Source organism: Salmo salar, chromosome ssa11, assembly GCF_905237065.1.
Source record: "Salmo salar chromosome ssa11, Ssal_v3.1, whole genome shotgun sequence".
NCBI lineage: Eukaryota > Metazoa > Chordata > Actinopteri > Salmoniformes > Salmonidae > Salmo > Salmo salar.
The window spans coordinates 60,359,756-60,376,396 of record NC_059452.1 but is presented as its reverse complement, the minus strand read 5'-3'; the positions used below and the strand labels follow the sequence as shown (position 1 = coordinate 60,376,396).

The window sequence follows — 16,641 nt, the reverse complement described above, 5'->3', positions numbered from 1 at the left end:
GGTGCTTTTCATTTCCAAACAAATGTCAAACAGAGAACAGACCTTGTCCAGGATGTTCTTGCGGAGCACACGGGCCAGGCTCAACTCGCCGTTACACACCAGCCTGAACACCAGGTCCATCAGCTGCTTCAGGATGTCCTCCGTTAACTCCACCAGACTGGGAGGAAAAGAGCAGGGGATAAGTGAGTCAACGCCTCCACATCTAGCCATCACTATCTATCACTGTAGTATAGATTTGTTTAATAATGTGTTAACTCATCCTGTAAGACCAATTTGACAATAAATAAATCATTCCTTCAAAATGTCTTCAATCTGGCTACAGGCCAGAAAAACTGTTGGAGACCCTTGGGTCTTTCTTGGAGTAAAAAGCCATTTGTGTGGCTCTATGGAGAGAGAGGGTCATCCATACTCACCACAGCTCATCCACCACTCGAACCAGCACAAAGAACGTGTTCTTGCTGACCCGCTTCTTAAATGTGTCTGGACTGTGACAGAACCTGGTATATGTACTTGGTGGTGAAGGAGAATACGTATTCTGAACTCTTTCTCCTCATAGTAAATACGCACACACACATTTTCCACTGTCTTTCCAACACACACATTATCTAGCCATCGAGACACTCAAGGCGACCAACACATGTCCATTGGGTTTCAAAGGATATCTGTAGTGGAGCTTCTTAATGAGGTCCTCTGGGCTAATGAAGGTCCTGTATGTGGTCAGGAAGGCTTCACAGTACAACACCAGATCTGTCGGGGAGCAGAGGAGAACACCACCCCTTTAAGTCTGAGGTCGACAACTAATGATGGATCCTATGAACTTTAGAAAGCATGGAGAGAGGACATGAATAGATAGGTAATATGCCATCTCCATTCTGACAGAGAAAAATGATCTGGAAAACAGGAATGTTCAATCTATCGTGAGATATATCTATTCTATAACTGTTCACATGTCAGAGTGAAAAGGGAGAATATACTGACATCACTGTACTGTATAACAGAAAGTGTGATCGGATCCCGTCCAGTTTGAACACACACACACACACACACACACACACACACACACACACACACACACACACCCTGTGCCACTGACCCAGAACCACACATTCTAATGGGGGCTGCTGTCAAACGGTGATAAACGCGACCTACCTTTGCGTTCCGTCTCTGTGGCATGGACTAACAGAATATCCCCTGACCCAGCACGCACGTCAGGACCATCATCATTCTGAGAGAGAGAATGAGAAAGAGAGATGGAGATAGAAAGAGAGATGAATAGATGGAGAAAAAGAGCGCGGGGGGGTGAGGTAGAGAGAAAGAGGGTTAGGTAGAGAATTGATGAGGATTAGGGCAAAAATGCAGTCTAGCCCAAAATGCAGCTCGCCTCTCTCTGTCCATGCTCACCCTCCCTCCCTTCCAGCCCTGCACCAGCTCCACTGACGAGTGAGAGAGGGGGAGAGAGAGAAAGAGAGGGCTGGCATACGCAGGACGCAGGCTGATCACACAGGCTGATCACACAGGCTGACAGATCCCCAACAATAATACCCTTGTTTACTGCTACAGCTGTCCTTTGTTGTTTAATCAGACCTCCCTTCTCTTATCCCCTTTCCTCCCTCCCTTTTCTCTCTTTCTCTCCTTCCCTCTTGCTACATCTGACCTTGCAGAGTGGGGACCACCATTTCACACAAATCACACACACACACACACACAGACTCTCCTGCCTGTCAGACTGCACCAAACAGAAAAAAGGAAAGGAAATTTTAATGGAGAAACGTGCCCTGCAGTTCCTGAGAATTTATTCTAGAGGTCAGTAGTGGACAGAGTTTCCTTTTTGGAGTTTTTTGTTTCAGCGTCTCACTAACACTATGTAACATGAATACCTGGGACCACACATTCTTAAAATGCTTAAAACGGATGACTAACTAGTTTTGAATAAAAGTGTCCACTAAATGGCATATATTATATTGTTATTATGAATAGAATCCCATTGAAAGAAAGTGCAGTAGCCAAAGACAACCACATACTTTTCTCTATACAATGCTTAGCCAATAGACTTTGGTGGTAATACTGTTAGCGCCGTAATGAATGAGGGCTATGTTACCTCTTGTTTTAGTGTAATCCTGGACATGATCTCTTTGTGGTCGATGAGAGAGAGCTCATCCACTTCCTCGTCACAAGGCGCAGAGTCTGTTGACTTCTGCCTCCTACTGACACAGACAGACAAACAGATGGACGGAAGCACCATTAGATCAGTTTACCTGGATTTATATACATAGAAATAGAATGACTACCTATAATAGAATTGTTACCCATGAAAAGTGTTCCATTGAAATTGATGAATGGACTTTGTCTCTTCAAATAATTCTCTCTATGCTTACATATAGAATTGGTCATTAATCAGTATCCATTTCATTCAATTGGCGTTTAATCTTCTAGGATCACCGGATCAAGTAATGACGTAACGGCTGAAGGGGAGAGTGTTTATGCAATGTGACCCTAGTGGCCACTCAATCCCTTACCTGTCCTTGTCCAGAGCCTCCTTGCTATTGGAGGAGGGCATCTGTGGAGAGGGGTCTTGAAGAACGTCGTCAGCAGAGTTGGGCTCCTGTTGGGGAAGAGTAAGCTCTGTCAAGGTAGGATGAGGAGCAGGAAACATGGAACACCAACACATCATGTACACAAATGCTGTCTTCATAAAATTACTGTTGGCACAGGTATAATGATATTAACCACTGATACAGGATCAGATCTTTGATCATCCCCCTAATGGTTACTGTTAGGATTGTGTGTAGAATGATATTAACCACTGATACAGGATCAGATCTTTGATCATCCCCCTAATGGTTACTGTTAGGATTGTGTGTAGAATGATTATCCTAGATCTGTGGTTAGGACAGAAACTCAGCAAAAAAAGAAACGTCCTCTCATTGTCAACTGCGTTTATTTTCAGCGTGTAAATATTGTAAATAAATGTGTAAATATTTGTATGAACATAAGATTCACCAACTGAGACATAAAGTGAACAAGTTCCACAGACATGTGATTAACAGAAATGGAATAATGTGTCCCTGAAGAAAGGCGGGGGGGGGTCAAAATCAAAAGTAACAGTCAGTATCTGGTGTGGCCACCAGCTGCATTAAGTACTGCAGTGCATCTCCTCCTCATGGACTGCACCAGATTTGCCAGTTCTTGCTGTGAGATGTTACCTCACTCTTCCACCAAGGCACCTGCAAGTTCCCGGACATTTCTGGGGGGAACGGCCCTAGCCCTCACCCTCCGATCCAACAGGTCCCAGACGTGCTCAATGGGATTGAGATTCGGGCTCTTCGCTGGCCATGGCAGAACACTGACATTCATGTCTTGCAGGAAATCACGCACAGAACGAGCAGTATGGCTGGGGGCATTGTCATGCTGGAGGGTCATGTCAGGATGAGCCTGCAGGAAGGGTACCACATGAGGGAGGAGGATGTCTTCCCTGTAACGCACAGTGCTGAGATTGCCTGCAATGACACACCGCCCCAGACCATGACGGACCCTCCACCTCCAAATCGATCCCGCTCCAGAGTACAGACCTCGGTGTAACGCTCATTTCTTCGACGATAAACACAAATCCGACGATCACCCCTGGTGAGACAAAACCGCGACTCGTCAGTGAAGATCACTTTTTGCCAGTCCTGTCTGGTCCAGCAATGGTGGGTTTGTGCCCATAGGCAACGTTGTTGCCGGTGATGTCTGGTGAGGACCTGCCTTACAACAGGCCTACAAGCCCTCAGTCCAGCATCTCTCAGCCTATTGCGGACAGTCTGAGCACTGATGGAAGGATTGTGCGTTCCTGGTGTAACTCGGGCAGTTGTTGATGCCATCCTGTACCTGTCCCACAGGTGTGATGTTCGGATGTACCAATCCTGTGCAGGTGTTGTTACACGTGGTCTGCCACTGCGAGTACGATCAGCTGTCCGTCCTGTCTCCCTGTAGCGCTGTCTTAGGCGTCTCTCACAGTACGGACATTGCAATTTATTGCCCTGGCCACATCTGCAGTCCTCATGCCTCCTTGCAGCATGCCTAAGGCACATTCACGCAGATGAGCAGGGACCCTGGGCATCTTTCTTTTGGTGTTTTTCAGAGTCAGTAGAAAGGCCTCTTTAGTGTCCTAAGTTTTCATAACTGTGACCGTAATTGCCTACTGTCTGTAAGCTGTTAGTGTCTTAATGACCGTTCCGCAGGTGCATGTTCATTAATTGTTTATGGTTCATTGAACAAGCATGGGAAACAGTGTTTAAACCCTTCACAATGAAGATCTGTGAAGTTATCTTTGAAAGACAGGGTCCTGAAAAAGGGACGTTTCTTTTATTGCTGAGTTTATGATCTAGGTTGAGTGTTACTTACTCTGAGGCAGAGTGGCAGCTCCAGCTCCCCGTTGGCCTGGCTGGATGAGTAGAGGTTGACATACTCACCCTCGCCACCCTCGTCCACACTCTACGTGAAGAGAAGAGGGACGACCATGGAATTAAATAGAACATATTTTATCTCTATGGGGACAGCAAGCTCAGAGGTATGATGAGGCATGGAGAAGCACTTCCACTCAACTACATTGCGATGTTTGGTGTCTACTGTACGTAACTGTCAAGAACTGGCCACCAGGTGGCACTGGTGATTAGTGTGTACAGTATTTCAGTAAAATGTGTCTGTTACACATGATAGTGAATAGGAGAATACAGCATCACAAGTTAGGATAATAGCCAAAATATAAGGTCTGGGAGTTAGGCTAAATTTGTCTGTCGGTCTGCCTGCGTGTCTCCCTTTCTGCCTGCGAGCTCACCACTGCCGAGGTATGGAGGAGAGAGTCAGTGAGAATATAAGGTCTGGGAGTTAGGCTAAATTTGTCTGTCGGTCTGCCTGCGTGTCTGCCTTTCTGCCTGCCTGCCTGCGAGCTCACCACTGCCGAGGTATGGAGGAGAGAGTCAGTGAGAAGAGAAGTGGTCTCAGAGGAAGGAAGACAGACGGCCACAGAGCCCAATCGGTCGGCCAGGGAAGCGTTGGGCCCGTCCCCGCTGCCAGCCAATAGGGTGGCATCGGCCAAGGCGACCTGGTCCGAGCTCTTCGATTGGTGGAGAGTAGGAAGGGAAACCAGGAAGGAGAAAAGAACAAGGTAAAGACAGCAGATAGAATCAGGTCAAAGCTGAAAAGGAAGTGAACAGATGAACGTCTCCAGCACCTCCTACTAACTTGGACTAATGTAATTCAACATACTATAACAATGAATGGAATGACATCAATCTTTCTATGCCTTTCACATAGCCAAGAACACACCTGAACATACAACACACCTAAAGCAATGATTTGACCATAAACACCATCAGATAAAGGTATATTTATGTGTGTGGTCATGGTGACCAGGTGAGCAGAGCTAACCTGCTGTAAAACGTTGTGCATATCAACCCCGTCATGTTCCTGCATACATACCAGCACACAGAGCAGCCAGCACATAGATCACTGATAACACCACACACACACACACACAGGCATGCGTGCCCCCCCCCACACACACACACTAAACCTACAGCACCTAGGGTATGCAAAAGTGGAGGGAGAACGAACTATGTTTCCACTGAAAACTTAAGGACTGCTTATTTTCTTTCCACCCAACAAATGTTCTACATACTATTCTCCACAAACGTACAACCATAAAATATACTTAACAGACAACACAGGTCTGCGTGCACACACAGACAGACACACAGACAGACAAAGAGACAGAGACAGACAGACAAAGAGACACAGACAGAAAGAGAGACAGACAAAGACAGAGACAGATAGAGAGACAGAGAAAGAGAGAGAAAGAGACAAAGAGACAGACAGAGAGACAGACAGAGAGAAGACAGACAGACAGACAGAGACAGAAAGAGACAGAGAGAGAGAAACAGGCAGACAGAGACAGAGAAAGAGACAGACAGAGAGACAGATCGCAACAGACAGAGACAGAGAGAGAAAGAAAGAGACACAGACAGAGACAGAAAGAGACAGAGAAAGACAGACAGAAAGAGACAGACAGAGAGACACAGAGACAGACACAGAGACAGACAGCAACAGACAGAGACAGACAGAAAGAGACAGACAAGAGAGACAGACAGAGAAAGAGAGACACAGAGAGACACAGACAGAGACAGACAGACAGACAGACAGACAGACAGACAGACAGACAGACAGAGAAAGAGACAGAGAAAGAGACAGAGAAAGAGACAGAGAAAGAGACAGAGAAAGAGACAGAGAAAGAGACAGAGAAAGAGACAGAGAAAGAGACAGAGAAAGAGACAGAGAAAGAGACAGAAACAGAGACAGAAACAGAGACAGAAACAGAGACAGAAACAGAGACAGAAACAGAGACAGAAACAGGCAGACAGGCAGAGACAGAAAGACAGAGAGACACAGAGAAAGAGACAGACAGAGACCGAGACAGAGAGAGACAGGCAGAGAGACAGAGAGAGACAGAGACAGAGAAAGAGAGAAAGAGACAGGCAGACAGAGAGAGAGAGAGAGAGACAGGCAGACAGACAGAGACAGAAAGAGACACAGATAGACAGACACAGAGAGACAGACAGAGACAGACAGACAAAGAGACAGAGACAGAGAAAGAGAGAAAGAGACAGGCAGACAGACAGAGAGAGAGAGACAGGCAGACAGACAGAGACAGAAAGAGACACAGACAGACAGACACAGAGAGACAGACAGAGACAGACAGAGAGACACACAGAGAGACAGACAGAGAGACAGACAGAGACAGAGAAAGAGACAGACAGAGAGACAGAGACAGAAAGACAGAGACAGAGACAGAAAGAGAGACAGAGACAGAAAGAGAGAGAGACAGATAGAGACAGAGAGACAGAGACCGACAGAGAGACAGAGACAGAAAGAGAGAGAGACAGATAGAGACAGAGAGAGACAGGCAGACAGACAGAGACAGAAAGAGACACAGATAGACAGAGACAGAGAGACACAGACACAGAGAAAGACAGACAGACAGACACAGATAGAGAGAGAGACAGATAGGAGAGAGACAGATAGAGAGAGAGACAGATAGAGAGAGAGACAGAAAGAGACAGACAGAAAGAGACAGACAGCGACAGACAGACAGACAGCAACAGACAGAGACAGACAGCAACAGACAGAGAAGAGAAAGAGACAGAAAGAGACAGAGACAGAAACAGGCAGACAGACAGAGACAGAAAGAGACACAGAGACAGACAGAGAGAAAGAGACAGAGAGAGACAGGCAGACAGAGACAGAAAGAGACACAGAGACAGACAGAGAGAAAGAGACAGAGAGAGACAGGCAGACAGAGACAGACAGAGAGACAGAGAGAGACAGAGACAGGCAGACAGAGAGACACAGAGACAGACAGAGAGAAAGAGACAGAGAGAGACAGGCAGACAGACAGAGAAAGAAAGAGACAGAGAAAGACAGACAGAGACAGACAGCAACAGACAGGCACAGAGAGACAGGCACAGAGAGACAGACACAGCGACAGACACAGCGACAGACACAGCGACAGACAGACAGCGACAGACAGACAGCGACAGACAGACAGCGACAGACAGCAACAGACAGCAACAGACAGCAACAGACAGAGACAGACAAGAGAGACAGAGACAGAGAGACAGAGAGACCGAGACAGAGAGACCGAGACAGAGAGACCGAGACAGAGAGACAGGCAGCGACACAGGCAGACAGAAAGCGACACAGGCAGACAGAAAGCGACACAGGCAGACAGAAAGCGACACAGGCAGACAGAAAGAGACACAGGCAGACAGAAAGAGACACAGGCAGACAGAAAGCGACACAGGCAGACAGAAACAGGCAGACAGAAAGAGACACAGGCAGACAGAAACAGGCAGACAGAAAGAGACACAGACAGACAGAGACACAGACAGACAGAGACACAGACAGACAGAGACACAGACAGAAAGAAAGGCAGACAGACAGACAGAAAGAGACACAGACAGACAGAAAGAGACACAGACAGACAGACAGAAAGAGACACAGACAGACAGAAAGAGACAGGCAGACAGAAAGAGACACAGACAGCGACAGACAGACAGAAACAGGCAGACAGAGAGACAGAAAGAGACACAGGCAGACAGAGAGACAGAAAGAGACACAGGCAGACAGAGAGACAGAAAGAGACAGACAGGCAGACCGGCAGAGACAGACAGAGACAGAGAAAGAGACAGACAGAGAAAGAGACACAGACAGACAGAGACACAGACAGACAGAGACACAGACAGACAGAGACACAGACAGAGACAGAGAAAGACAGACACAGAGAGAGAGAGAGAGAGAGAAAGACAGACAGAGACAGACACAGCGACAGACACAGCGACAGACGACAGCGACAGACAGAGACAGAAACAGGCAGACAGAGAAAGAGACAGACAGACAGAGAAAGAGACAGACAGACAGAGAAAGAGACAGACAGACAGAGAAAGAGACAGACAGACAGAAAGAGACAGACAGACAGAGAAAGACAGACAGACAGAGAGAGAAAGACAGACAGACAGAGAAAGACAGAAAGACAGACAGAGAAAGACAGAGAAAGACAGACAGAGAAAGACAGACAGACAGAGAGACCGAAAGAGACAGACAGCAACAGACAGAGACAGAAAGAGAGACCGCAACAGAGAGACAGACACAGAGAGACAGAGAGACCGAGACAGAGAGACCGAGACAGAGAGACAGGCAGCGACACAGGCAGACAGGCAGCGACACAGGCAGACAGAAAGCGACACAGGCAGACAGAAAGCGACACAGGCAGACAGAAAGCGACACAGGCAGACAGAAAGCGACACAGGCAGACAGAAACAGGCAGACAGAAAGAGACAGACAGACAGAGACAGACAGACAGAGACACAGACAGACAGAGACACAGACAGACAGAGACAGACACAGACAGAGACACAGACAGACAGACACAGACAGACAGCGACAGACAGACAGCGACAGACAGAAAGAAACAGGCAGACAGAGAGACAGAAAGAAAGGCAGACAGACAGAAAGAGACACAGACAGACAGAAAGAGACACAGACAGACAGAAAGAGACACAGGCAGACAGAAAGAGACACAGACAGACAGAAAGAGACACAGACAGACAGCGACAGACAGACAGAAACAGGCAGACAGAGAGACAGAAAGAGACACAGGCAGACAGAGAGACAGAAAGAGACACAGGCAGACAGAGAGACAGAAAGAGACACAGGCAGACAGAGAGACAGACAGGCAGACCGGCAGAGACAGACAGAGACAGATAGCGACAGAGAAAGAGACAGACAGAGACACAGACAGACAGAGACACAGACAGACAGAGACACAGAGACAGACAGAGAAAGACAGACACAGAGAGAGAGAGAGAGAAAGACAGACACAGAGAGAGAGAGAGAGAAAGACAGACAGAGACAGACAGCAACAGACAGGCACAGAGAGACAGACAGACAGCGATAGACAGAGACAGCGAAAGAGGCAGACAGGCAGAGACAGAAAGAGACAGACTGAGAAAGAGAGACAGAGAAAGACAGACAGACACAGGCAGACAGACAGACACAGGCAGAGAGACAGAGACACAGACAGAGAGACAGAAAGAGATACAGGCAGACAGAGAGACAGAAAGAGACACAGACAGACAGAAAGAGACACAGACAGACAGAAAGAGACACAGCCAGACAGCGACAGACAGACAGCCAGACAGAAAGAAACAGGCAGACAGAGCGACAGAAAGAGACACAGCCAGACAGCGACAGACAGACAGCGACAGAAAGAAACAGGCAGACAGAGAGACAGACAGAAAGAGACACAGACAGACAGACAGACAGAGACAGACAGACAGACAGAAAGAGACACAGACAGACAGAAAGACAGAGACAGACAGACAGAGACAGACAGAAAGAAACAGGCAGACAGACAGAAAGAAACAGGCAGACAGAAAGACACAGGCAGACAGACAGACACAGAAAGACAGACAGACAGACAGACAGAGACAGACAGCCAGCCAGCCAGAGAGACAGACAGACAGCCAGCCAGCCAGAGAGACAGAGAGAGACAGAGCCAGCCAGCCAGCCAGAGAGAGACAGAGAGAGACAGAGAGAGACAGGAGACAGGGAGAGACAGGAGACAGGGAGAGACAGGAGACAGGGAGAGACAAGAGACAGGGAGAGACAAGAGACAGGGAGAGACAAGAGACAGGGAGAGACAAGAGACGGGAGACAGGACACAGAGACAGGACACAGAGACAGGACACAGAGACAGGACACAGAGACAGGACACAGAGACAGGACACAGAGACAGGACACAGAGACAGGACACAGAGACAGGACACAGAGACAGGACACAGAGACAGGACACAGAGACAGGACACAGAGACAGGACACAGAGACAGGACACAGAGACAGAGCGTAGAATAACAATTTTCCATTGAAATGACATTGTTGGCAATAAATCAAATTCCTTTAAATGACTCCCATCTCCATGACATGGCCTGAAAACATCATGCCCGGAGGACTTGAGGAATGTGAACATTCCACTGGCAAACACACAGGGTGGGGGGAGAGAGGCAAGATATGTGTATCAGAGAGAGGAGGAGGGAGATGCTGTGATGTTGAAATTAAACTAGAAATAATGTTGGATTTGATTTAAGGGGCAGAAGAGGGTAGAGGTCAGGAGGAAGGAGAAAGGGGTAGAGCAGGAGGTGGTAGAAGAACGAGAGAGGACGAAGAGGAGAAAGAAGAGTAGGACAGGAGGAGGAATCTGTTTTACATCAGGCCAGGTCCAAATTGCATGCATTCCTCTAGATTCCACAGGAAGATACACACCACTTCTCTCTGAGAGGAGGGAGTCAAGCTCACAACAGTGTGCCCCTCACACCCAGGGGTCACATGGGGTCAGGACACACCTTAAGACCAACATCATCTGCCTCCTATCGAATAGAGGTTATGAGATGGAAATTAGATGGAAAACAGTGTCAAGTATGAACTCAGTCATGAGCTCAGCTACCCACCACAACCTCATTCATCACCAGGTTTCTATCTGCTATAGAGGCTTTGTAAGATTGACATTTGGGACTCCTCTTTGACTCCACTTGTTCCACAGTACACATAACCACTTCTGTTCCGGTTGTTTTCAGCATTACTTTGCATCTTATGATAGTAAACCTAAGTATTACATCACACGGCATTAAACGCACACACCGAGTGTGTGACGGTAGCACACCGCTATGTTGGAACCATGCCAGAGACAAACATCAAAACACAGGGACCATGCCATTCAGGAGAATCAGAACCACACCACGTGGATCCAGGGATATCATACAGGCACTTCCACACAACACACAAGATCACAGCACCAAACGGAACCAGAACACACAGCACACGGGAGGCCCAGCCTTTGGGCCACCGGGGCCAATCAGGTAGACTCACCATGGGCGTGGTCAGCGAGGAGTGTCCACTAAGGTAGGAGGAGCTAGAGACCGATAGGCTGAGCCCCAGGCCAGAGCCCACCTCCTCTGCTGCCGCCACCAACGAAGGCTGGAGGTGGCACGGCAGAGAGGAGGATGATGAAGAAGAGGGGGAGGAAGAGTGGGAGGCCTGAGGAAGAGAGAACGAATTAAAAAAGAAGAGGGGATAGACAAATAAGAAGAGGGGCAGTGAGAATAGGGGGAGAAAAATAAGAATTAAAGAGAAGATGAGAGAAAGGTAGAAGACAGAAAAAATAAAGAAGACGGAACATTATCACACTAAGAAGAGAAAGCAGAAGCAGTTTAAGATCAAATCCCGTTTCAGAATCAGAGCGATGAGAAAAGAGAAGAAACCCCCACACTGCTCTTTAATAAGCTTTACATATCGGTCTCACAGCCTTCGTCAGAGCTATAAAAGACAGAGTTAAAGAGAGTTAAGTTGACAGCATTAGTACAAAATGAAGTCTTGTGAATGTAGACATGCAGAAACTTCTACCACAGAAGAAGAAAAGCACAAGACTCCTTGTTGCCGACACTGAACGTGAAGCCAGCCACAGGGTCAGAAAAGGTCATTGCTAAGCGTCATCTCCAGGGGTTAGAACACTCAAAAGAGTCAAGACCTGTTTAGCCCATCGCTCAAACAGTGTTTGGATCTGACCATCTTAAACCTAACCAAACGTCTTGCTTCTGAACTGTTTTGCTTCAAAGAAACCAGGTCAAACTACACACCACGAAACAGGAGAAAAGAGAAATATGATTTTCGCTTTCTCTCTTTTTCTCTCGCCAGCTTATTATCCGACTGGCAGACCGTCTAAATTGCTTTTATTTTCTCAAAGCCGTGTAAAGTCAGAGTTTTTAAAGCCTGTAACATGGTGGCTTATTGGAAGGCAGGACGAGGACTAGGAGATACAAACAGGCTTATCCTACCCAGGCCACAACCTCTTCAAGCCCCCTACACCACCAGCCAAGGTTACCAGGAGAGACGGAGGAGGAGGAGCAAGGAGAGAAATACAGTTGGACTGTACAGTATAGTAGAGTAAAGTGTACAACAGAAATCATCAAACTAAAAGGCTGTGAGTCTTACAATAGACAGTGGTTGGTGGTTTGCAGAAGGAGAACAGCAGACCAGGCCACTAGAGGATTATGACCCCTCTGTCTCTCAGTGGTAGGTTATGTATAGTATTGTACTGTAGTGAGGTCTGCAGGAGTGCAATCTGAACGTGAAATCCAGGCATGGAATTGGAATACACACACAAATCTCCCACAGACATCCATGCATGATTTACATAAGTATAATCCAGCAGGCTATTTTCATTTTCTGGTTTTCCAGTTGTGGATAAATCAGGCACTAAGCGCAATATCCACTCAAGGGTGCAGAATCCATTGCACCCCTACTGGCTCGCAGTCAACAGCCCATGAGTCCATTGGGCAGTCCAGTAGCCATCTAGTTTCTACCCATGTGTAGTCTTTAGCAAAATGGCTGACAAACCACATGACACCAGTGTGTAACTGGTGAAACAAAAAAAAGGTTTACCTCCACAGGTTAAAGCAGACTCTAACCTCTTTTATACCTCAACCCTCAGCCAAGTTGAACCAATCCCCATTAACCTGAAGAAGTTGGGGCCAATCAAATCTATTTGACCTCCCCCTGACCTCCTTAGCCCCTCCCCCTGGGTTCCCCCCTCCATTGACTGATTGACCGACCGGACTGTCAATCAGACAGACGTCTCAATTAACCTTGTGCAACCAGGATTAAGATAATTGACTGGATTTGATAGAGAGAATGATATTGAGAAAGACAAGTCTCATCTTCTCTGGTAGGGGTTACCACCGACATACACCACTTTGAGCGAGAAGGAGAGAGACTAGGCAGACTGAAGAGGACTGGGAGTAGATGGAGATAGAAAGAGAAAAAAGAAAGAACGAGAGACTTGTCAGACTGATCTGAACAGAAGAGGGGAGAGATAAAGAGAAAATTGATGAGGAATGGATTCCTGCAGGAAGGAAGCTCTGGAATACTATCCTTTCCAGCCAACCAGCCTGCAACCACTACACAAGTACACGTTACCTCAGAGTTCTTCTTCTGGGTCGTGTTCATCAGGCCTCAAACTGATGAAAAAGGACTGAAACAGGATAGGGACTACCTAGAATTGTCCAATAAGAAATGATCAATTTAATTTAACTGTTTTATGTTGCGTGCCCTCATGAACACAACCCTGCTTCACATTCACACCGTCCAACTAGAGGCTTACTTGCAGGTTCCTTCTCGGCGATGCAACAACAATAAGAAATAAAACATAACATATGAACATAAAAGTAAATGGCTCAGTAGAATAGAATAAACATTTTGGCTTAACTATAACACAGGAAGGCACAATTTGTAGTCCAACATTTACATGTTTTGGGGTAGGGGGATTTGGGGGCAAGTGTTTAAATAGTTTATAGTTGACACATGTTCTACACCACTGGTTGCCAATGACCTATAGACAGGGGTCAACTGTCCTCTGGGGTGTCATACAGCATATGACCACCGTGGGAATCGGACCTCTCACCTTTGACCTTCAGGCAATAACTACTGTTGTGATCTCCACAGCATGCAGCACCATGACCTCACTGTTTCACCACAGGGGGCTTAAACTGTCACCTTTTACATTTCCTCATTTAATTGTTGATTTAAAACTAAGTTAAAAGTGTTAAATCACCAACCTTAAACTCCTACAACTAAAATATTTCATCATTCAGCACTCAACCATGACTGCATGGATGTCCACCTGGAAAGGAGACCTTACACAAGAAACCTTTGGATCCAAATTCTCCATGCTTTCCCAGTGTGCACTTGCACGCTCCACCATCATAACCAGTGCATCAATCTCTACGGAGGATTGCGAAATTCCACTGGTGAGATCTGAGGCGGGGTGGTCAGTAAGGGTAAAATAATGTGTGATTGGGTGGTGAGGACTTGAGGAGGAACACACACACAGACACTCACCAGCTGCCTCTGCTTGGGGGGCAGGGCGGGAGGTGGGAAGAGGGGTATGGGCAGGGGGTCGTGGACTGAGTCTGTGCTGCTGAAAGAATCGTTGAAGCCGTAGACCTCCTGGAAGCGCTTGTTCCTCTGCTCGTAGATGCTCTCGCTCTGCGGCGTCTGGTAAAACACTGAGGGCTGGGGCTCCGAGTAGTCCTCCACAAACTGCATGTACGCCAGGACTGGAGGCAACCAGGATTAAGATAAGTTAAAAGTTATTTCAAGTGAAATGTTAATATGCACACTACCATGCATCAATCATATGTGATGCAGGGAATTATAACTGCAAGAATTAGCGTAATTATTGAAAAGTTAACTCCCTTAAACACAATATTAGCTCTGCATGTTCCTAAGATAGGAGTGATGTAATTTCATGTTAAAAGGGGTCAGTTTGACAAGAAATGGCATAGCTTGACAGGAAGTGGCATCATAGTTCAACAGTCCTGAGTGGATCAGTTGGTAGAGCATGTAGCTTGCAACGCCAGGCTTGTGGGCAATGTTCCCTCAAAAAATGTTTGGCACTGAGCAAATTTCAGGTCTGCTGAGCGCAAAAATGATGTGCAACTTCCAGCGCACATTTACTGTGAACACTGAGGCTGTACCCGCTTTAAGCTACAGTTTTAACAGTGGCCAAGTAGGCTACTGTGGCCATTTGATCATAATGTAGGTCTACCAGAATGGCCTACCATCAAAAACTATGGAGCAAATGCATCCCATAACATTTTAACATGGAAATAGTTGTTCTATCATTCAGCCTACAGTAGCAGCCAATGTGTGGTGTTCAATGTAGGCCTACATTCCTTTAAACTTTTGAAAAAAATCATGCAGGGCTTGACATTAACCCGTTTATCCACTTGTCCTTCAGACAAGGAGGTGACTGAAAATGTTGTGATGTTTGATGCAAGAAACCATTTTACAAAATAAAATGCATTATTATTCCCATACTATTATTACAGAGAATCAAACAAATGATGCTACCCTCTATTGACAACTTAGCTTATGCAAGCCTGTCTCAAAATACAACACTGTCCCTTTAAGACAAAAAATAAGCTCTTTACCTGATTCGCTTTCCAAAGATGTTTAGAAATGTATACGTTTTGTGCTCTTGTAGGAAGCAATCACTCCTCTATTACTGACTACAAATAATATATAACTGGGCTAATAACTCACTAACTAGCATATAGGCTTACTGCAGCTCTGATTATTGAGACTGGTGTGGTATAAACAGAGTACTGGTCTGTGTAGAGTACTGGTCTGAGTACTGGTCTGGTCTGGTCTGTATGGGCTGAGTAGTGCATGTCAACGCAATAGAAATCCTACTCCAAAGCATTTTGCCTACAACAAAATCTCTTGCATCGTTTGTTTTGTTTCGGTATGTTGCATTGAAAGTGGCTAATATTGTGTTGATTTCATCACTATTGCCACAGTAAAGGGAAATGTTGATAGTGTTAACAGGGAAAACTCTAGAACAGTGGTCACCAACTTTTTCTGAGTCAAGATCACTTGGGAGTCAAAATGCAAACAGAGATCTACCGCTCAGATTTCTTTTTTTTACACGACTTAAAAATGGAAACCTATGCAACATTAACCAATTAAAAACAGCAATGAGGTTTGTGCAGTGAGCTATAGGCCCAAAACAATCACTGCACATTGTCTTTGCTTGAATTGCCCTGCCAATGCATTCCTGTTCAGGACATTTTTTTTTTATGATTTCAAAATTTGAGGTAGGCTATATGATTGCACCAGTAATTTATCTGTTGTATTACTTGTGAAGCACAGCTGAGTGAGCATACATTTGAAGAATTAGCTTTTTATTTTATTGGGCTGATGGTGCCTGCATCTCATGGTCAGTCTCAGCGGAGGGAGAGAGCAGCAGACTGAGGGTCCACCTCTCAACATCCCTCTGCTATACCTGACCAAAAAGGGACAGAGTCTTCCAGGTGATGGCAAAACTAGAGTCGCACCGCATTATTTCTGCCTCATGCACAAACTCATGTTGTTACTCCTATGAACAGAGAAAGGGAAATATTCCTCCATATTAAAAAGACCCCGGCCGCTAATAATAACACAAGCCAATAGATACACTTTCCTACTCATTCATTACTGCTGCAGTGCTTGTTG

General features: G+C 46.3%; 1 protein-coding gene across 6 annotated transcripts in view; it reads right to left on the bottom strand.

Moving 5' to 3' along the window:
- Positions 1–16,641, bottom strand: part of LOC106562868 (rap guanine nucleotide exchange factor 1) — a 126,672-nt gene that overhangs the window by 7,207 nt on the left and 102,824 nt on the right. For 2 of the 6 annotated variants that reach the window (XM_045689808.1, XM_045689810.1), the window contains 10 exons: positions 14,485–14,702; positions 11,458–11,625; positions 4,934–5,095; positions 4,384–4,473; positions 2,517–2,602; positions 2,099–2,204; positions 1,150–1,225; positions 663–747; positions 414–506; positions 43–157 (listed from right to left, as the gene is read on the bottom strand). In XM_045689808.1, the coding sequence (XP_045545764.1) occupies positions 43–157; positions 414–506; positions 663–747; positions 1,150–1,225; positions 2,099–2,204; positions 2,517–2,602; positions 4,384–4,473; positions 4,934–5,095; positions 11,458–11,625; positions 14,485–14,702 (1,199 nt within the window). The remainder of the gene's footprint in view (positions 1–42; positions 158–413; positions 507–662; positions 748–1,149; positions 1,226–2,098; positions 2,205–2,516; positions 2,603–4,383; positions 4,474–4,933; positions 5,096–11,457; positions 11,626–14,484; positions 14,703–16,641) is intronic. The other 4 variants (XM_045689809.1, XM_045689811.1, XM_045689812.1 and 1 more) reach the window with 4 other exon arrangements.